At 39.3% G+C, this 23,927-nt stretch overlaps 1 protein-coding gene across 1 annotated transcript in view; it reads right to left on the reverse strand.

Moving 5' to 3' along the window:
• Positions 1-23,927, reverse strand: part of ptprt (protein tyrosine phosphatase receptor type T) — a 236,773-nt gene that overhangs the window by 179,792 nt on the left and 33,054 nt on the right. Inside the window, exon 2 of the mRNA XM_026347177.1 lies at positions 20,392-20,517. Within this exon, the coding sequence (XP_026202962.1) occupies positions 20,392-20,517 (126 nt within the window). The remainder of the gene's footprint in view (positions 1-20,391; positions 20,518-23,927) is intronic.

Consider the following 23,927-nt stretch of genomic DNA (forward strand, 5'->3'; position numbering starts at 1 on the left):
CAACAAACGAACACACATACACACAATAATAGTGCACACAACACTCATTTCACACGTTGTTTCCCAGCTGTGAGGTCAGAGAGGAGCAATCTGTTAACGTGAGAAAAACTGATGAATCTGTCTACCATGTCAAAACACACACACACACACACACACACACTAAAATAAGTGGGTCAACTCCAGCACATACTGCAACATGAGACCAGCTGTTTTCACAAATACGGTCGAGAATTTGAGATTTTCCTTTTATTTTCCAAAGGCTTCTAAATCAAAAGGGAGCGAAAACCCCAACAGTGTTGTTCGCTTGCTGTAGTGCCTTTGAGCAAAGCACTTAATCCCAGCGGCTGCAGTGGATCTGCACAGTAAAGTAGGCTGCTCAGAGTAGTCGTCAGACACTGTAGTGAATAAATAAAGGTTCAAAATACAACATGGCGTCATATCTCATTAATCAGTTGTTAGTAATGTAATAGGGACGTGCAGGGTATGTTTCCTTTATGTTCGGCTAATTTCAGGTGTTATTACTGCACTTATGTTTGTTATTGTGTGATAAGATGAGAGATTGTCAACATTGAGATAACCTCCTAGGGGTATTTAGTTCAGCAGCATCTCTCTCCTCTCATTTCTTAATGCTCTCATGCTGGCAATGACAAACGAGTTACATTACAGATTAGTTATGAAACTCAAAGCCAGTCTACATGTCTTAGTAAGTAGGAAGTGTTTTTACTTTCTCTGTAATTGCTGATTAAAGGCAGTGATACTGTAGAACTGGGTCCCATTAATGACAGTGGTAAATATGAGCAGGTTTTATAATGATCATGATGTGTTTGTAGCCGTTGACGTCTTAAAATATTAAAATGGGCATTTCGCTTGATCTAACTCCTCAAAGAGTTGATGTGACATCTGACACGTAATATCTCTGACTGTTTGTGATATAAATAAATTGACAATGTTCCCATGAACAAAGAAAATCAAACGTGTACTGTGTTTTGTTTTGTGTTACGTGTGAGCAGTTAATGTCTCACTGTCTCTGTTTCTATTTTGTGTGTGTGTGGGAGGACAGGGGAGTTACTGAGTCCCTTTACAGGAGCAGAAACCTGGTTATGAAGCGCGTGGGATGCTAGTTAAAGACACGAGAAGGTACAGTATGAGACACACACATACACACGCAACATTCATCCCACTTTCCTGCTCTTCTGAGAACATGCAAACTGTCGTTTCTCTTCCATTAGTAACAGCAGGTTTCTTTGTATCTTCGTATATGTCACAGAGTGTATTTCCCTCTTTGTCTCTCTAATCTCAACAAGTATGTGAAATTGTGGTTGGAAGGAAGAAGAGAGGGAGGAGCAAGAAGATAAAAATTCAACATAGAGAAATATACATTTAGATATAAATGTTGTAAAGTGTTATTATATTTTGAATGCATGTAAATAATTTAAAATTCAATGAATGAGTGAGAGAGAAGAAAGAAAACAGAGTGGAAGTTAAAGAGGGAGAAAAACTGCAGCACAGGAGGAAATTATATAGGAGGATCAGCTGCGGTGCAGACATGACTTAAGCTGGATGACAAAATATGCTGTTGTTGGATAAAATGATGATGATCATCATCATGACGACAGGCGCTGGAGTCAGACACACAAACATCACATTGGCCCACGACCCATTTCACACATTAGCTCACCGATTCCCCCTGAGGCCTCACACTCTCGCTCTCTCTCATATACACAAACACACACACACACACACACGGTGCTGGAACCCATATGCTCTGTGTTCTAAAAGGGTAATGGCTCTGCATCAGCATCATCACACTAATCTGTAAGATGTATCACCTCAACTGTCTGTCTCTAAAAGCTTTGTGTCTAAGACATCCACCCATTCTCTTGAATTACTCAGCATCATTATTTGCCCTTTTAGTTGCATTTTATACTTTATTTGTGCTGTTAAAACTCCAGTATTGCTTTTTACATGTTCCATAATTTGTCACCTCACACTATACTGTATGTTCAGCACTTTGTTCTCCACTCCGGTGAGAGCTGATTGTTTAGTGACTTTCACACTATAGAAAAAAAACATGAGTTTAAACATGATGTCAACAGCAAAAACTGAGAATAATAACAACACATAGTGACCTTTAGAGGATCTGGCTTTCCACCAACTCACGCTCTTCAAATCTTAATCGCTCTCTTTTCTCTCAGAATCATCTTCCTGGTTGCTGAGTCATCCTCGTTTCTGTTTTTTTGCTCCGTCCTTCCGACTCTCATGTCGGCAGTTCGTGGCCCGACTCCTCCTTGCTGCACGTCAAAGTGTTTGTTATATGGTTTTATTATTCCCTTTATTTTCTTTTTTACATTCTTTTTGTATCTGCTGTATGTTCTGTCGTCTGGAGTTATCTCTTATCATCACGCTGCCCCCAACTCGCTCCCACTGTCTCTCTAAACCCTTCAGTAATCTGATAAGTGACAAATCAATAATTGAAGTGCCATTATCTGCGCAATGGGCCAAACCATAAATGCAAACAACTCTTTCATCCGTCTGACTGTGAGTAGCTCTCCCACTCTCTCTCCCTCCGCTTTATCCGCTGCACCTCTCATCCTCATCTCTTTCCCCTCCGTCCCTCCCCATCTTTCCTTTTTAAAAATCCATTTACAATCTATCTTTTCCCCCCACTGTCCTCTCTCCTTTGCTGTTTAACTTTCTCTACTTTAGTCTTTCTGTCTCCCGTGATCATCAGTGGCTTGTGAACACAGACACCTCACCATTAGAGTGAAATTTACTTTAAATATGAGCCGAAAGAAAAAGCTTTTAAAGCATCAAAATCTAATTCATTTACTCCTATTACAGCAAATGGAGCAGGTGGTGTGTCTGAATGTGTGTGTGTGTGTAAGGGCTTTTGTGCGTGTGTGCCTTGGGAATTTTGTCACTCCTCACAAACCTGGTAAATAGCTTCCGTAATGCTTTTACATTGGTTTACATTGCGGTTCGCCGGCTCCCTTCATTCGTACAAAACACAAAAGCCAAATGTTGACACTTTGCCAATACCTGGTGGCAAAGGGGAATTTAGGAGGCAAATAGAAGAAAGAAATCACAATGGCAAAGCAAATGCTGGCTAACTTTGTCAGAAAGAGAGAAGGAGACCTTGGTGAAAGCAAGAACACAGAGTTGAGAGGCTGAAGTTTCACTTTTCTTCAGGGTAATTTAATGTTTTCCATATTTCAATCTCCATACGTTTCATAACAAACTTTTTTTTTTATTAACCAAATTGTGGTATTTGAGGATAAGAAAAGAATTTGTGAAACAAAGAAAAGAAACACAGACTAAATCACCCTTTAATAGATCAATTACGTCTCTAGATTTTCTGTTGAAACACGACGTCGATTCAAGATGTTCACAGAGTCAGATGTGCTCAAATGGCTCCCTGGGGTCTCTGCACAAAGAGCGCTTGTTTTTGGTTGTGTAGCTCTTAAATCTCTCTTTCATTCTCCTTATCTGGTGTTTTGTGTCTGTCGTCTTTTGGATTTAGACACCCTCCGAGCAAAATTCTCTTGCCACTCTTTTAGCATCTAAGAGCTCGGTTTACATTTGTAATTTCAACAGGGTTTTTGAAATCCAGTGATAGAGATGTGATTCGATGGCGCGGTGAGACAGCGTGTGTCCACATGTGGCCTGGAAACGTCTATCAGGCAGCTCATGCGGTTGTTCTACTCAACGTGCTGCTCTGTCAACCCTGTGTCTTTTTATAATCTCTCGTTCCAATGTGACTGCATAGTGGCAAGAAGTTATACAATGCAAATTAATTTTCACAGATGAGTATGTATTAACTGCAGCGTCGGGCTAGGAAATGCTAATTCAATGTTCACTGCAAGCCAGTCGGTGCTACAAACACAGAACATGGCAGGACAAAAGCATAAAGAAATAACTGTGAATCATATGCCTTTGTCTGAAAGCAGCTGCACATTAATTCCAAAAGCTTAGTTTATTCTTGAGAGGCTGTTATTTTTCCACAATATGCAGCATGTGAACAGTATAGAGTAAATTATAACGTATTATGTGTATTATGTCTACTTCTGTGCGGAAAGATGGAAATGCACTCATGTAGTGCACATAATGGTTCTATTTCGCCCTATAAGTGTGTATGAAGGGCGCCAAAAGTGTCGCTCGAATTTCTCAACAACCTGCCAACTATCCTTAGAAACAAGTTTCACTCTTTAATTAAGTCAAGCACAGCCCAACATCACTCTCAGCGCCGCAATGGCCTTCACAAACTCACGGTGTAAAAAGGTGTAAGGTAAACCTTAAAAGCTCCAGGTGGGTCCATGAGAAGGTGCTGTGGTACGTGTAGAGTAGCTGCTCAGAAGCCACCACTAACAAACTGGTTATACTGGGAAGCTGACTGATGTGAATGTGAAGCAGGATGTCGCTGGAGTAAAACAAGCAGCAGAACCTTTATATCTGGATGCTAATTAAAAGGCTCACAGGTGGGTATAATGATGCTAAAGGGAAGAACTGTTGTAGGCAGAGAGGTTTATTATGAAGGCGTTAAGGGAGTCTGAAGTGAAACTATCTGGATCAGATACAAGAACATGTTGTTGGCTGACTGCTCTGTCTGAAGCACCTCAGCGCTTTTACACTGGCTCACATCAGCATATTCAAGTGGATGGATCTGTCCTTTTACTGTGGGTGAAGGAGAGTGTGTGTGTGCTTTCATCTGTTTATGAATAGACGGGCTAGTTTACAATCAAGACTTAGCTTCACTGAATAAATCATTTTCTCCCACTTACAAAATCAGCAATATGAGCATTTTCTGATCTGATGCTTTCATCCTTTGTCAGAGTCTAAAACCTTTACATGGGCCAATAAAAACATTTTCATATGACACTAACACACATGATGATGCTAATAAGTACATCTGGAAAGGACGGAAAAATGCAGGTAGACCTCCCTCCTCAAAGAAGAAGCGACATAGTTAGATGTGTGTTTAACCCCACACTAGACATCTGTAGTCAAACTGCCAAATGAGACAGGAATGAATGAGGCATCTTACGCTTTCAAACACACAGACACACAGACATGTACCTACAGGCCATCATCAAGCTGCTCTAATCCTTCCTTAATAAGGTGGTAAAGACAGGTGGATTGATTTTATTGATCAGGCCTTTAGGGAAAACCTTAATGCTACTTCATAGATAGGTAATCAATAGAGAGCCTATAATTCACACACACACACACACACACACTCCACAGCTACGGATATAAAAACACTAAATCCCTGCTCAGGATTTGACCCACGGGAACTCTAAATCCCAAAAGCCCTTGCTGGGCAGGTCATGGGGTTGACCTATCGGAGATCGAAGACTGAGCATGTGACTGCTGACACTAGAGACAATGGATTGGGAACCTTCCTTGGTTCCGCTGGGGCCCCGGGTGTCTCATCAGTCAGTGTGTTTGTGTGAGCTGCAGACAGCAACATAGAGTTAGGAGAGTGTGACTGTAACAAGGCAGCGTTTAAAGGCAGAAAGAGAAACAATAGTTTGGAGAAAAGAGGATGAATAGATCACTTCAAACTACTGAAATACTGTAAATTAAAAGCACAGACAGAAGAAGAAATGTATAAAACTGAGAGCGACCAAAAGAACGAAGAAGGACATGAACAATAAAGGAGGTGAAACACAAAGGAATCTATTCTTGTTAAGCTGCTGATGTAATATTATTCTCTCTCTGGAGCCTCTCCAGAAAAGCATTTCACTGATGTGTGCAGAACATCTATCCACACACACACACACACACACACACACACACCTTCCGTCATTTTTATTTTTAATCTGCTACATCACTACAGTGCTTTTTACACAGTTAACCCTCTACACACGACAGACAGTTCAGAAGGTTCAAGTATTTGTTTATTGCACCACTGCTGCTTTCTGCCTCCGTCCCACTTCTCAGCCATTAAAATAACAATTCGATGATGACACAGGGTTTTATATCTTGGTCTATTCAAGTGGCCCCATCGAATCACAGACTGGAATAAGGTGGGGAGTTTGTTACGTATCCTAGTGTGTCGGTTCTGTTAATGCAAAAAGTATAAACAGGAAGAAAGTGGGAAAATTCAGTAAACAGTAGCCCACTCCTCTAAATCCTGAACCAGCAGCAGCAGTTTTCATTCAACTCACAGTCAAAGCTCAATTTGGCGTTTTCATAAAAGTTTCATAAACCAGCTGAAGTTCAGTGGTATTTCCTTTTAATGAAGACAACCTCATGGGGCTGATGCATTGCTCAGTGTAGCGTGTTTGGATCCGAGGTGTGTATGTGACGAGTGTAATTATGTGATCTTTTCCTGCGCCTCTGGAGTCCGGAGATAATTACCAGTGAATTGGTGGGTGTGAGTGTGTGTGTGTAGTGAAATGGTACACCTCAGCATGGTGAGGGGGGGGGCAGAGTGTGTGTCCACATATAGAAAACGTGCCTCCAGTGAAGTGTGTCAGTGTACCTGCTTACAGTGCTTGTGTAATTGTGTACGAGTGTGTGTTTGCTCACTCTCAGAAAGTGAACATGAAAAATGGTAATAAAGTTTAATATTGTTCCCCGAGACGCAGATTTATGACACGGTGAATTAAACAGCTGTTTCTCATTGGGACATTAATTTACAAACACACTCTCTGTCTCTCTTGCACACACATGCACACACACTTTGGTGCACACACACTTAAGCACTGATCCACATACAGAAATATAAAACGTAAAGTGTCCTTTACTTTCACACAAATGATATAAAAACACACACACTCGGTGTAAGACTAGGCTGTCTAGCTGTAAGCTGTTAGGTTTCCATATGACAGAGTTCACAATTTCTCTGGACTGTTCCCTGATCTCCCCCCTGTAGCACTGAACCTGTGGGTAATTGGCTTTTTTAATGATTATGCATTTCTACACGTTTGCCATCTTGGTTATTTTGCCTTCTTGAGCCTCATTTGAGAAGTCACACGCTGAGGGAGGGAGCGAGTGATGGGTCGCGTGTCGGGGGGGTGGACAGGTAGGAAAGTAGAAAAAGCCAGTAAAAGAGAATCCGTGTGTTCCCAAAGGTGGAAAACACAAACTCCACTCTGTCTAAGTGGAAAATGATTGGAAATGATACGATAAACAGCAAAGTAAACATGTTCATAAAATAAACAAACGTTGTCAGCTTGGAATGATCAGACTGATGAATGAGGCAATTTCACTGCAAGACAATTGAAAAAAATTCTGTCTGGATAATGTCTGTTCAACATGACCTTCTCAAATGCCATGGCTGCCATTCCTTTCATATATAAGGCTCCATTATGACTATTACCCGAGCATCTGAATGTCCCCAAGTGTGTAAGTGTGTTATTGTCTGGTTTGGTCTTTGTGGAAACTTTGACCAAACTTTGCTTACAATTCTAAAAAAGGCTTCTATTGCAACAGGTTCACCAACTGTAACACACAAATATTTGTCCCAATACATCTCTAGAAATTCCACCTTTTTTAGTATCGGGAGTCGTGACAGGCCGCTGTCGTCTCAAGGCACTGAAAAGAACATGCTAAGGGTTAATTACCATGGGTTACTAGGGTTACTTTACTGGGTTTGCATTAAAATTGCTCATAACATGATGAGCTTCATGTGACTAGATTACAATTGTGCAAACAAAGTGCTTTGGTTGGGTTTAGGCACCAAATAAATATAGTTTGGTCGGTTTGTAAAAATGCTTTTCTCCCAAAAATCTGCTGCCATCACTAACGACCTAGAAAGTCATATTTTACAGGAAGACAGTCTTCTCGCTTTTTTTGTTTAATCCAACATTTTTAAAAAATGTAAACAGACTTTTGCCTCTGGGTGAAATCCAAGAAGACTGTTTTATGTTGAACAGGACTTTATGGTCAATAGGATCCTTTAAACATCCGAGAAGACATTCTGACATCTAAGCAGATGTTTTTATTTTTCATTTCGCTTTCAGTTCGCTGCCATCCAAGAAGAGTTTTTTTGACATCCAAGATTCTTCTTATGTATATGAAGAAGACACTACTTTCATGTGAATTTAGTGTCAGTTTAGTCTGAGTGTGCATCTACAGAGTAACGGGTAGTATTCCTGTTTCATCTAGCATCTGGTGCAGTATATGCATTTGTCATGTGCCACCAGTGTAATATGTTTTGATGCATGCACGTTGTGTGTGTTTGTGCGTGAGTGGTATATTATAATTCATAATATTCACATGGTTTTGTGTCGGGCTGTGACGATGCTGTATGTGCCTGCATGCACGGAGCTGTATGTGCATTTTGCCTTTGAGCTGCTGTGCAAGTTGTTTTATATGTATGTGAGCAGCATACCAAAAAGGAGTATTTTAAAATTCTGTTTCTGACAAATGTAGGGAGACAGACAGAGTTGACGACAGACAGAAATAGTGAGAGTGTGAGAGAGAAAGATATTCCCCTCACAGAAAGCAGAAAAATGCTTTGAAGCAACTTCACTGCAGGTGTGTCAGCCACTCAGAAGTCAACACAGACTCTCTTTCAACCCTGAAAACAGCAACTTTCATTTACTCATGACCCCGTCAATAACATGTAAACCTCTTAAAGGCTGTGATGGTATATGAATCTTACTTGCCACTGCATTAATAACAACCAATGACTGCATTTCAAGGATGCAAAACAAACCTGAGAGAACAGGCCTTTGGGTAATGAGGATTTTTCTGCCTCCGAGCTCCACATCCCACCGGCGTGCTAGCAGGCACATCAAATATTGATAAAATGTAGTTTATTGTAATTATTAACTTATTAATCATTTTAGTAGGCTGTTTGTTTACAGAGCAGCTCTTCGTGGGTAATGGGCAGAAAGAAAAAGGTCAGCAAATGCTCAATAAAATCTAGATCAGGTCAGCGTCACGTTCTCCACAAAAAAAGATGCTTCACACTTCACACAGGCTTCGATGATTTCATTTAAAGCGGTGAGACACAAACTGAGTCATGATTCACCGAATCAGTACTGCTTCTAGGAATTCTTAAGTGATGATGAGCTCAGTAAAAACACTGTGTGAGTTATTATGTTAATAAAACATATGCAGCAGGATCAACATTTCTATATGTGCATAATGTTCATATTAATTTCTTATACACAATGACCACCAGTATCTAAAGAAACATACTGTACCATTAGTTCTTTGTTAAAGCGGTTTCTTCAGGCCTACAGGTAGAAATGAAACTCCATCTCTGGCTGTATCAGTTCTTATTTTGGCCGGGCCCCTGTCTCCAGGTGCTGTGACTGACTGTTTAAGACCTTGCCATGAAAATTTCATGTTTCACTCCCATCATGATAGTCTTAAGGCACAGCCTTGTTTCATTCCTGCCAGGTTTACTGCCATTACGGCCTGGCTCACAAGCATCAATAAACAATAACTATAATATGACTCCATTTTTGTGTAAGACTTTCTACATGCAGTTCTACAGTACATGTGCATAAATTATACTGGCATGCCTGTCTACTCTTGTACTACTGTATGCGTGCCCTTTAGTGTGCTTGCATATGTGTCTACATATATTTATGACTGTTGATGTGCTGTCTGTGGATGAGTTTTACATTGCACTGATGCTGAACCACATTATTCTGTGTAGAAATGTTTCTCGAGTGTTGCCTTTAGTATGTGTTGCAGTCATAAAATGATACATTTCACAAAGTTGAGTCATCTCATAGCATCTGTGTACTGAGCAGAAGCTTGTTATTGATAGAACAATCTGTGGTTTTGAAATATTGACATGAATTTCATGCACCAATTGTTTCTCACAATGGACATGTGCCAGAATGAAGCTGTTATTTCTGCATTTATGAGCAAATACAAGTCTCTATACCTTCAGCATTGATCACTGTTTCTTCATTTACTGCTTTCATCAGCAAGGTCTCCGAATATGAATATAGTCTATGAAATAACTCCCTAACTATAAGAATCACTGTAAGTTCGTCTTCAAACTAACACCTGCAAACTGGTGCAAAAGTAGACAGAAGCCCCAAAAGTACAGAAGAGGTGGTATAGAGGTGATTTTAATATCATCTGGAGTGTATGTTAGAAAGTTTTTAGCCCATCCAGTAAGAATTAAAACTGAATTCTCCTACGATTTCTGTTAACTTACAACTATAACCTACTGTTTGCATTTTGCTGAATTAGCAATATGAGAAATATGCTGAATCAGCCAATATTAATTCCAATTTGTATTGTACTGACGGATGCGCAGACGGCTGCTGCTGGATTATATTGAAACTGAAGGAAACTTTTAGATATGGGAATTCTTTTTTCTACAATTTCTAAGTGCATTCACAGTTTATTGGGCATCAGGCAGTTAAAATGAAACTAAATGCAAACTTAAATGAATCTGAATCCCTGTCACATTAGCTGAGGTTGAAGTTGAACATAAAAAAGCAAAAACATCAGCTTCAAGTCCAAAAAAGTAACTTCAATCTTCAGTAACAGAAAGTAACTAAGTTACTCTTCACTTTCATTTAAGTAGATTTTACACCAGGTTACTTTAGTTTAGGTAAAATAACTTTAACCTGATGTACTTATTACACCTCTGAGTGTTTCTGTTCCACCTCACACAGTCTCTGCTTCATGTCTCTACGTACACACGTCCCCTTCATGTCTCCTGCCTTTCCTCAGGGAGGCTTTTGTCTTTGTCTTTTGTCCTGCTGAAAGCCTGTGTCTATTACAGCCCATATCCCGTAATTTCCCACTGGTTAAAATGCCATCTGGAATGAGGAATCAAAGAACCAAGAAACACAGTGAGTATCTTATTCTCTTCTTCCCCCTGGATTATGTTAATCCTGTCTGAATGAATCTAAAGTTTTATCTTTACAACTTGGAGCTTTTTATTAAAGTAAATTACTCAAATCTATCAATCTACAGAGGCCAAAGGAGAGAAGCGCTGAAAACTAAACTACAACCTTGTACTGCCCAAAGTGACAAATAATACATTGTGATGATTCATGTGATGACAACATTTGATCGATTGTAACCTCCTAAATTAAATTAAGTTAAATATGCTCCAGGTAAACTTTGTTTTACTACCTTTCTCTGCAGTAGGTGAACGGGGGTTGTTGCCTTCAAGTTCCAGTTGGCTGGAGTTGTTACAGGAAGTTTCAGCCAATGCGGTCACTCAACATATAAATTGAGTTCAAAGTGAGATAATAGGTTACTCTCTGTGTACACTGCATGAGACATGTAGACCTATTTTCCTATTGTATAAGAGCTAATTTCCTCTCCATTTGCCTCAAGGAGAAAAATCACTCAGGGAACATTACAGTTATTTATTATTCTAACCTGGCATCAAGTCTGTCTCACAAAGACACACATACACACACAGGTAGACACAAAGAAACATGCACCATCAGTGGGCTTAAAGGCACATTCGACTCATGCGCACAGTAATATGGAGCCCACAGCTGGGTGCGGGGTATATAATCTAACCACTAACTGCAAATGAAGAAAGAAACACATCAGGGGCTCAGATTAGATGGAGCTGGCAGAGATGGAAAATGAAACAGAGGCTGTCGATGATGTCTTTGTGCTTCTCTCTCTCTCTCTCCACATGGTTATCACTGCTTTTCTTCGAGGTTGTCTGTCATTTTCAGACATTATTGCCTTTCTCTCAGTGTTTGTCCCATTCAGTCTGCCACTCTCTCTCGCTCTCTCTTTCCCTCTCACACACATATAAACACAGAGAGTTATCGCTGGCCTACAGGGAGCTATTACTTCTGTGATCCAAGGCTTTTATATGGTGGCTTGGTCTTAAAAATGGGCATTTATTGCTCCCCCTGATAAATTGTGTGTGAGTGTTTTGTGTTGGATCTCTTTGGAAAAGCTACACGCAGATAAAAGCCTCCACATGCACATGCATATTGAGCTTGTGAAATGTTTGTGTGAACACTTGGAGAGAGCAAGCGCTGAGCTGAAAGACTCTAAAATAAGAAAATTAAGAAACGTAAACAACCATAAAGAAACTAGATCTGATGTGATGTTAATTCATTTTAGAAACACACGCTGCCATGGTTTGATAAGGGTAGGTCAAGAAGTAGTGTGTAGTAGTAGTAGTAGAGTAGTGTGTTTGAAATGAATCAAACATGCACTGACTTGACAGGTCTATGACAGCATTAATGGTTTCTTCAGATTTTAGTTTTAACACCAGTATCCTGCACACAAACAGGTGGTAATGAAGCAATAGATGAACTCATCAACCTCTTAATGATGCTGATTGGTTAGTTACAGATGTTACTGATCTAAAATCCTTTAACATCTAATTTCTTTAACATAATTTGTGTTAATGGCTACAACTCGTCCATCCAGACTGCAAACAAGTAAAACAGCAAAAATACTACTAATCATATTGATGTTCTCTGTAAGAGCATATGTAAGAATTGTCAGTGAAGGGAGATGCTAAATCAAACTTATTCTGTGAGAAAGAACTAGAATTTACTGTAAATAGCTGGTTGTAATCGACTCTATGAAAGAGCTAATATATACGCTACAATCAAGATTACTCTAAAAAAGAGTGTTAACAACTAAAAGAAGAAACAAAAACAGCATAATTAGCCATATTTCTTCCCAAATATATCACAATATGGCATATTTGGCAAGAGTGTTTGAAGCCCACTGAGACTGCAGATGGACAGTGGAGTGGTTTGAGAAGTTTCTGTGGATAATTTGATACTTGTATTTTGCAGAGACTGGGTCACTGTTTACTTGCCCTCCACAGCAGTAAGTGTAGCTGCATGTGTGCTGACTCTCCTCCACGGTGAAGGGCAAGTAGGAAGGGATCAGTTTGAGAAAGGGTCAGAGAAAGAGCCAAGAAGACCGACAGGGAAACTGAGGAGAGAGAATCAGTTCTTACTGTAGGTTGTTGTTGGTTTTTTACATTTATAGTCTAAAAATACAATTCCTGCCTGGTTTGTTAATGATGCTTTGTTTCCTCAGATCAGAATCTGATTTCCATAGCTAATAGGTAAAAAGCACAGTCAAAGCAAACAAGTCAGGCTGTAAAATATATTGTCGAGTAAAATATCTAAATTCCCTTAAGAATGAATAAAAACACAGTACCTGTGTCTCCTGTGGGGTACCGGTCTATTTATAGCTTATACATATGCATTTCCCCATGTTCTCCTCTTTCCCATTTCTCGTCTTTCCATCCTTTCCCTTCCCTCCTTCCTGTTTCTCTTATCAGCTGCTGCCATTTCTACGTCTGTCACTGACAGCTCTATCTGCTCTAGTCGGAGTTACAAAGGGATTTTACCAGTCAGGTAATCCATCTATCTTCATCTCACACTCTCTCTGTGGATGTATAACGCTGCTATAATGGCTTCGCTGTGAAAGAGACTGACAGCTCCATACAGCTCTCAGTCCAATGTTTCAGCAGGAACCGTGATTCAAAATCCCTGCTGCTTAGCCTAAAAGGAAAGTGCTGTTTAAAATTGAAGCCTTTATACCAGCATTTCTTAAGTCAGCAAAAGTGATGAGATGAGTAGTTTACAACATTGCAACAGCCTCTTCTAATAACAGATGAACCCATCGATTATTAATCAAATAAAAGGACCTATGTATATCATCATATTACATAAACGACTACCTATGGAGTCACTATCTAGATTTAAACTGTGTTTCTGTCACAGTCAGGTGACTGTTCTGCTATTCAGTGGTCAGTTATCAGTCGCGACAGTACCCATTGTGTATTGGCCACTCAGGCACCTACTTCCTACCAGTAGGCCAGTAGTTTTATTATTATTGATGTGTGGTGTAACATCAAAAACACAGGAGTTTGAAATGAGACACACCAGCTTTTTTACTTTTACTCTGTCAAACTAGCAGTGAATAATACAACTCAACAAGTCAGTGTTGTTACTTTATTTAAACCCAGATCATGATTGTTGCTCTAAACCAACTCCTTTTTGTTCCTTAACCATGTGTAGTTCTGCAACCATGACAATGAAGGTCCAAGTCTGTACATGATAACCAACTAATGAGCCGCACTAGGTTTGCAGTGTATATTCACACCACAGACTAAAACACATTACCTACAACGTAACACAAAAACCAAGTAATGATCATCATTATAAACAGAGGTAGCATGTCATTTAGAATAAATATGACCTCACGGTGCTGATCAACAGCCAGCCAAAAGCAAGACCAACCCTAATCTTCACAATTCACTATTCCATTAATTTGATGCAGTGTATTGGTATATATATGTAATGTCCAAATGATAAAATGCTTTATTTTGTTCCAAGCCAACTTTATTCTGCAGTGGCTGTTATAAAGTATATATTGTATAGTTGGGGCAGTTGTGACTGTCAATATCAGCCCAAGGCTGCTCTTCCTCGGGCTACATCAGTGAACACTTACAAAAGATCTAGGTATTTACACAGCATCTCTTTGTCACCCCGTCAATGTTATTATCGCTTCGTGCCATTTGTCATTTCTGCAGCCCTACCTCGCAGTTTCCTGCCCGCCCACAAATCACCAATGCAATCAAGTCGGCCCCTACAAGAGCCCTCGAATCACCATCAGCGACCAGAAAAGCGGGCAGGATATTTAACCTCTGTACCCATCAGAAACCACTTGACACACACATACACGAACACACAATTAATGCAATACGGCTGTGACATGCTATAATGCAGAAGTCTATTACAGATGCCAGTTTGAACAAGACATCAGAGAGTGTGTGTGCATGTGTGTGTGTACTGTATGTATTTCAGTTACAAAAGAAATAGTGTGTTTGTTAAATATGTGTCACCAATGAATAGTGAGGCACTCTCTGATTAGTACTGATTTGTTTTCAGCCTCTCGAAGGAAAAATAAGAGGCTGCATTGACGAGCAGACACACACATACACAAAACACACACAGATGCCAGAAAAATGTCAAAATATAACTTGAGACATTCACCACGGTTCAAACGTACTTTTCTGTCAAGCTGTCAAATCTAAAAAAATAACATCAACAGAAACTGAGAGGCAAATTTAGGACAAAGATGCCTCAGGAGGAATGAATGTCTGGGAGAACGAAGGTGCGAAGAGAGAAGGAAGAAGAAAAAAAATCAAAGTTTGAGAGAAGAGAAAGAGCGAAGACAGGAAGAGCTGTAAGGCCTTTTGCAGCACGGGTTCGGTCCTGGATTGTCAGTCAGTGCAAACATCAACACGGCAAATGACAGTGCAGACCAACAAATACACACACCTCTGGAGTTCTGGCTAGTTTTCTTTGAAAAAGACTAAAACCTTCAAAGAAGAGGGAAAAAACTGTGGATTTCATTTGGCTGTCAACACTTCAGTAACCTGCAAAACGCCAAAGGAATGAAGGGATTTGTGCAACTAAGTCAAACTAAGAAAACAAAAGACTCAGTAAAGACTGATCGGTCTGGACGGAGGAGACAAAGAGATATTTAAAAACTGAAAAGACTCAGAGTGATGTAACAAACACAGGTGGTGGTAGAAGGAAGATGGATGAATCCTGACCAGCGGAACTACACTGTACTAAAGGTCAAGTCATACTGTACTTTCCACCGTGTTGATGTTTGATGTCTGTGATTTGAATTTAATTACTGCCCCAGTCCACACGTACATACATGTGCAGCCGCAGCATTTGTGTCAATGGGGATTAATGCACACGTAAAAACAGACAAACTGAGAAAACCTCAGTAATTTTATTAAAATGATTTGTAAATCAGTTTAATTGTGTTATCTAATATAAACCTCTAACAACACGTTTTTATTTTAATATATGTTAGGTTTTCTATTTATCTATCATCTAATACTTCATTAAAAGTTAGTGATGCACATTTGCCGTTTCTGATTAAATGTAATTTTCTTATCATGTGAATATTCAGACTAATTACATTTCTCACTTTCTTACTATGTGTGAATCTGACAACTGATGAATATCTGAGAATACAGAGTTACCCTGTCAGTAAAAACCTTTTTATCTTTATCTTTTATTTGACTAATAGGAAGTCTTGTGTGTCTATTGACTGATATTTCTAATGCAGTGTTTTCCTCTCTTGTAATTACTCCCACATTATCTTGAGCACTCTTTATGTTCTCTTCTTATCCGTATCCTAATCTCAAACCCAATTTCCCTTTGGGGATCATTACATCTTTATCTACTCTATCTAATTTATAGAAAAGCCAGACACACATAGTTACTGTTCAAACCGCAATTGAACACATTTCTGCCACTTAGGAAAAGAATGCAGCCCAACAACTGTCATTCTGATGCTCTTTTGCAAGTACTGCATGTTTTGCAACTCAAATCTATATAATAACAGCTACATGAACAATTGAATGAATTAGAAGGAAGACATCGGCAGAGTGCAGCCTGTAAACAATAAAGACAACACGCAAGCAGTGTCTGAGGAGATGGGAGCAAGTAAGAGGTGACCAGAGGCTCAGAGAAAAAATAAGATATCTATTGCTTTGTGATTATTCCACCTTTGTGAGAGAATGAAGTGTCTTTCCACTCCCACCTGAGCCCGACTAGCTCTCCGTCTATTTAGTTTTGTATCTGTGCCAATAAAACCATTTCAAACCTGGTCCTGCAAGAACGGTCAGAGGATCTGTTGGTGACTATTGAAAATCTTCCAGTTTCCGGCAACATTCAAGAATCCTGTACTGAAATAGTCTTTTTAATCTTAATTATCGTGAAAGTATAAAAGTGTTATATGATTATTTCCAGTACTTAAATGTAAAATGAATGTTGGTGTGTTGGGTTGCTGAAGCACAGAGTAGCTCTTAATTCTGCCATCTGAAAACGAACTGTGCTGTAGCTACTTACATACATGTATGTGCTAACATTAGTTCCTTTATCAAATGTTCATAGCTACAGTACGAACACTAGACTATATCAGTTGGTTTAATTAGCTTAGTTATTTTTGTGAAGCAACAACTTGCTATGCAAAAGATCCTAATAATAATCAGAAATCAAATCAAACATGGTAATTAACACCCAGGGCTCTTAACCGCGTGTGAACCCTACGACAAACCTTTAAGAGAGTGCATATTTTTAAATGTCTGTGCTGAAACGGCATTTTTGGACTGAACTGGTCAATAAGAAGAGAGTCATTAAGCAAAACTCTTTCTGCCTTTGTGTCAGTCTGTGAGTGCATCTCGGTCCTTGTGTCTCTTTTTGGTTTCTTTCATAGTTTCTGTCTCGCTCATCTATCTTTCTGGATGCGTGTCTGTCTCCTTTGTCAGGGTCTTTTGTGTCTTTTTCCATTTACATGGTTCTGTGAAGTCTTTCTTTGTATTCTACTGCGAATAGAGAGATTTTCTCAGTCTTCCTGAGCCTTCCTGTCAATCGTTATCTCACTTTCACTCTGTCCGCATCCTCTAAAGTCGCTCCAATTTTGTCCTGGCGTGTTCTTTTATTCTGCCTTTTTACTTGGAAGAAAATCTCAAACTTCCTTTAATTGTGTCGTCTTTTCAGTAGTCATCACCATTTTCTCTTTATCCATCTCGTTTTCCTTTTTTTAAGTATGCATGTGAGATACTTACTTGACAGCGTATTAATGTGCCTACAGATACACACCAGCAAATACAGACGTGGAAAAAAAATGTTTGTACCCTTCCATTAAGAAAAACCCAGAATGGTCACTGAAATAACATTAACTGAAAAAATAATAAAACTAAAATCAACTAATTGTTGTGGCTCTTCGGTCGTTTCTTCTTACTTTTACGGAAGAGTACCAGGAATGTTTTCCACGTCTGTCTATGCACAACATGACAAATAGAGCTGTGTGCACACTTTTCTTTGATTAGTCTCTCACATGCTGAAGTACGTCAGTGGCATTTCTTCCTCATTTTTCCATTTATTAAAACATTCCCCCGTCATCCTGTAAACCCACTTGGTTTTTTTTTTCCTGTCACTACATCTTCACTCCTCACCCCTCCTTACTCTTACTCCTCACTTCTCTCTCTCTGATCATTTCTTAACGTTTCAGATTGTGGCCATGTTGATGGGTGCTGAAAACATCGACTGGCTTTGATGTTTCATGTTCGCTCCCTGAGCGAGTTTGTCTCGCTGAGCCTGAGGTTTGAAGGGAATAGGAGGTATGAAATATAAGTGTGTGTTTGTGTGCATAGGACCAGGCAGTCAGCACAGAAAACAGTCAAACAGCCTGTTTCTCTTTTGAGAAACAGGCTCAATTTTTGGCCATTTGAAGGTTTGTTAAAGTTTGACAGTGAAATACATTTACTACCATGGCTTTTTATTTGTTCATGCTTATCATGCTGAATATAACCATATCAAAATAATAAAGAGAAAAAATGCATTAATTTACGGTATACATAAATAGACTGTTAGGGCTTTGTTTCACCCATTTCCACTTCAAAGTTCCTCACAAGCGAGCACACATGATCTTTAGCTAATCTAACAATAGCTACACAAAACATTAGGTTCTTAAGAAAAGTCTATGTTGCATCAGACATGTGGGGGTGGTTCATATTATACATATTGTTTGGTGGGTGAGACAGAGACATATGGACAGAGCCATGGTGCCAATCCAATCTTGTCAGATCTACAAGGTGTCGAGTGCGGGTTACGCTCGATGACAACTGTATCAACCACATCAATATTATGGGGGTGAGGCGACAAAGAGGTTTCTATGATAACTGCATCAATAATGGAAGCAGAGACACAAGCAAAACTGTTAGTTGGCTTCTGCTCATGTACGTTCTGTACCCGGCCTGGTGGTCAACAAGTCAAACATTAGAAAGCTTTCAGACAATTGTAAAGTGTTTTGTCCATGTACAAAACCAAGCTTGGAGACTATACATATCAAAAGACGTGAACGTGCTACGTTTGAAATGCAAACCAGCTCTCCAACGAGTATTGACTCCTCAATTCATTGTGTTTGGACATAATATGGTTTTTACAGTATGAATAAGACATTTTGTCAGTCCTGACAGTTATACTGAAGAAAAATGTGGATATATGGTGCTGCATATAATAATAATAATATATATAATATTAATATAATGTAGCAGTCTGAGATTGAGCAGACTTAATATCATGAGAATATATCTACCAGCAAGAAACAAAAAGACAAAAAGAACAACAGACAATTTGTTCTTGTCCTGCCTTATCAGATCTAAAACTGTCAGGGCAGCACACAGTCGATAAGTTGTCTATGATAAGAAGGGCTCATAGGCCGTGATGGCTATCGCCTCTGACAACCACCACCCACAATGACAGATGAGACAGATAACTGACATGAGACATATATATAGAGAGAGAGAGAGACGGACTGGCATAACGCTTGTGCCCGTTAAATCGTATCAGATCTTCAGGCAGAGATCTTAGTGTAGTGAGCACTGTGGCCGACAGACGTGTCTCTCCACCACTTCTGACGTGTCAGAGACAATGATGGGAAAAGATAAAGAGGGAGCGATGATGATGATGCATGAGAGCAGTAATTGACATGACTGAGAGATAATATATGAGCCAGAGAAAGAGTAGAAGCGAGGGTATGGTATTATTGGGAGCAATGTGAGAACAATACAATAAATATTTAATAGAAAGGGGGCAAGATTCTGTGGTTATCTTAATGTCTGAAGGAGGAAAGAATTAGTTGTCTATTCGTCAACAGGGAGATATTGCAAACAACTTCTCTCCAACTGTTCAGAAGCAGCTTGGACAAACTCAACATAAGCATTGAATTCAATGCCAAGGCCACAAAACAAAAAGATAGAACACTTAGAGTCTTCATTAGATCCTCAAAATGGATGTGTTAGATATGAATTTCATTTTTAAAACTTGCAGACTTACATAGTTTGAAAAAGAAAATGAATGATCGTCTTTACTGCTGTTCTCATAATGTACATAACTGTGACTTTAATGCTTCCTTGGTGGTGCAGTTTCTGATAAACAGTCAAATAACTGAGGAGAAGAGAAGCAGGTGATGGACAGGGGAAGACACATATGAGACAGAAAGTGTGAAAGAAATAGATAGGGGAAGACAAGCATGTGTTTGTCTGTGTGAGAGGGAGTGGGTGAGACAGAGAGCAAAAGGGCACAAGTGTGTAAGAGAATGAGATGGGTCGTCTGATTGCCATTTGGCGTTTGACAGACGGGGACAGAGCCCCAGCTGGGGTCACCCACGTCACAATCTGTCTACTGAGTTATATCAGTCAGTCAACTCAGAGGGACGGAAGACGGGATGGAGATTTAACAAGAAAGAGAAGTTAAGATCTAAAGCTTCTCCCCTAATGCAAAAAAGGGATTTCAACATAAAACTATCCGTCCTATGTTAAAAGGCAGGTTTAGTGGCCCCAAAGCAAACAAAAAATAACTTGATCATGTGGTTGTGGGGCTGTGGTCCCACCTAACATAATACAGGTATGCAGACACCTACCAGTAGGCAGGGCAGGGTCCATGGTGGGTTTTTCCCAGGAGTTGACTTGTTCCCACGTAAATCCATTGGTTCCCAGAGAAACACTGTACCCACAGCTGCTGTATGACTCTTCAAATGTACAGCCACCTAAACAGAGAACGAAATAATAAAAAAGAGGATTATGCAGGGATATTTCACGAGATTAAACATGTGAAGTAAACTGGAAAGCAAGGACAAAGAGAATAAAATGCACAACAATAAAGAAACAAACGGTGACGCCCACATGTTGCCTGCATATATAATAACATTAGAAAGTTATCTGAACTTAGATGTGGCTGAATTTATTAGTTTAATCAACTATGTACATTTACAGGATGTACACTGACTTAATTTTTATTTTTATTATTCTATTATTATTTCTAACATCTGGTCGTCACATATTTGTGAATAAATTAAATAAATAAAGCAACTTTCATCTTTGTTATCATCTTTAATTTTTTTTGTTTGTTTGTTTGAAAACAGAACTTTTATTAGACGTGTTTGTATTTTTAACAAAATTACACTAATTAGGTTTTCAGCATGAATTAACCAATTCGGTGCAGGACCGACACTGCCACAGTTCAGAATTAAAGAGAAGAGGAGACGGCCGAAGAAAGCGAGAAAGAAAGGAAAGGAGAGAGGAAGTGAGGCAGTGCAGAGAGTGAGCAGCAGAGAAGAGAGCGCTCTGTGTGTGTCAACATGATTAAGTCACAGATTCTCATCGTTATTTCATGGCCCGGCTAAGACACATTTTCCACTGCATTAGCCTTCTCTGCTAGCCTAGAGCTCAGCACACACACATAAACTCACTTCCCTAATTAGACATATGCTTTGACGCACAACCATTTGAATTTGTTTTGAAGCATTTGAAATGCTCATCAGGATCATCATTGCTTTATTGACAAAATCACTTAAGCTTACATATGATTTGTTTCTTATCTCCTTTTGTTGGTGTCATCTTCTGCAAGCACATTTGTCAGTTGAGACATCATCAAAACCAAAGAAAACCGTTTGGTCTTTCTGACTTCAACAGCACATTTTTGTAGATTACAATGAAGGAGGAGGATTTAATGAGGCCTGCAGCATAACTGCAAAACTTGCTGAAATGGATAAACATAAGGGTTAAGTTCCTGATTTTCAGTTGCATCTGGAACTTGTGTTAAATTGGAAACACACTACTCTCTTGCACTCTGCCTCCTTCCTAAACCATCTGGCCATCTGGTCCAGGAAGGTAATAGGATATCACCACAGTCAAGATTGGTCTAAAATGTAAAATGCCAGATATGTACAGTATAGTTTTAGATTATGTTTCTTCAAGCAAGACTTACATCAACTGGGAAATTAAAGTAAAAAGAAAAAATGTGTTTTCTGCTGAAAAACAACCTCCAGCAGTGGGTTATAAGTAGGAAAAACACTATTTTTCCTACAGATATGAAAATAGCTGTTATAAATTAATCAATACTGAGATAATTAGCCTTTATCGCCCCCTCGTTGTTCAGTGATCTCATTAGAAATGAAAAGAAATCAAAGTGATCTCATTACAACTGAGTAATAAACAGGCGTGGGGGGAGTACAGGGGGATCCAGCATCAATATTCAAAATCAGATCTGCAATTTTAAGACCACTATCCAGGGGATAAGAGGGAAAAGTGGCTCACAGCAGTAGGCGAGTGTGTGTGTGTGTGTTTGTGGGTTGGTGTGTGTCTCAGTGCCCCCGATCTAGTTTGGAAAACACCCGCCCACCCTCACTGCATCTCATCTCATAAACATAATTACACACACATGTTGTGTGCCATAAAATAGCCTTAATGACAACATAATACAGCTGCGCCTCTAAGTGTATGTGACTGGGAGGAAGCCAGAGTGTGTGTGTGTGTGTGTGTGTGTGTGCAGACAGAGACATGTACTCATTTATGAGTGTTTGAGTTATAGCTGCAGAGAGTGTGCACGTATTAATGTGACACCAAAACAAGACAAAAATCCCTTCATCTCTGCTAATTAGTATTCGAGTAACCAAAATGATAAAATATTGATAAAACAACTACACCATGCCCAAAGTGTGCAACACACACACACACACACACACACACACAAAGAGGAAACAACCACCGCTTATGGTCATTATTTAATGTTCAATATCAATATTTATTGAAACATAAGTTGCTGAATTTCTTTGCTCTGCTGTTTGTGACTGTCATCTTCTTTTTGTCAGCAGCAGCTAAACGTTTCTTCTTTTATTTAAAAGTGTTTCTTCTCCCGGTTTATTCACTCACAGTGAATCATGGCTGGATTACTGAACGGGCCCAGAGGCCACAAACCCAGGGGCCCAAGCCATCAGACGGCCCTTTGGCCGGATCCTCCTCTGTGGTCAGTTAGCTCACAAGTGGTGATTAGCAGTAGCAGTAATCCTTAAGAAGGACAAATCATTCCAGAGTTAAGGATCTACTCCTCACACATTCGCTTTAAATGACTGATTAACTTCATTTATCAAAACCCAATTAGCTTCAGCAGAAGGCCTCAATTTGTTCCTGATGATCGACTTCCAATGAATTATTTCATCAGTGGGGAAGAGTTGTTTTTTTTGTTTTTAGATCTGCTCTCTAAGTTTAACCTGTAATAATCCAGCTATAGAAAATCTATGAGCAACTATTCACTGTGTCACTTATTGTTATAGTGCCAGTGACAGTTTTTATGCTAATTTAGATTTTTTCAATTAAAACAGCAGCAGTTATTGTTGACAAATTAATAGGCAACAGAGAAATTACAAGGATGTCTTGTTGTTGTTGCTGCTGCAGTTGAGATGTAAATGGCTTTGCTGTCAAAAAACTGTCTCACTACAGTCTAATAAGCAGAATAGCTCCCACTTTTCTCATAACGGGGACTTAATGGGTTGTGTGAGTGTGATGTGTAGTGTTGCATAGTCAGACACATTTCAAAATGTAAAGGGACACTGTTGAAAGTTGTTGAAAGTCAATAACCTTTTCTCAAGAGATTTACCAACTGTTGAATCAGTTAAATCTGAGCAGCACGTTGCAAACTTTCCATGTGGAGTCTGACTAATCGTAACCAAACAGAAAGTATTAACCTTTAGGCAAACATAAACAATATATAAACAATATATATGGGAATTTAAGTTGGAGGACTTGTGTCAGCTCTTTGATGGACTGGCAACCTGTCCAGGACGTACCCTGCATCCCACCTAGTGAGAGCTGGGATTGGCTCCAATAGCTCTGCGACCCTTATCAGTTATCAGTTAGGATGATGGATAAATGAATAATGGATGGATGGATTTCACGAATCAGTAATTTGCTTTATAATTAATTTGAACCATGTACAAGGATTTTATTTTGTATTGTAGTCACAACTGTAGATCACTTTTGTCTTGTCTCAGCCAACAGTGTGTTTCAATCACTTTATGAAGTGACTGTTAATTAGACGTATTAGCACAGTGTGAAGACATAATGTGTTTACTGATTATGTTAACAGATTTAAAAGAATTTAACAAGCTCACTAACTAAA

Source organism: Anabas testudineus, chromosome 5, assembly GCF_900324465.2.
Source record: "Anabas testudineus chromosome 5, fAnaTes1.2, whole genome shotgun sequence".
In the NCBI taxonomy this organism is placed as follows: Eukaryota; Metazoa; Chordata; class Actinopteri; order Anabantiformes; family Anabantidae; genus Anabas; species Anabas testudineus.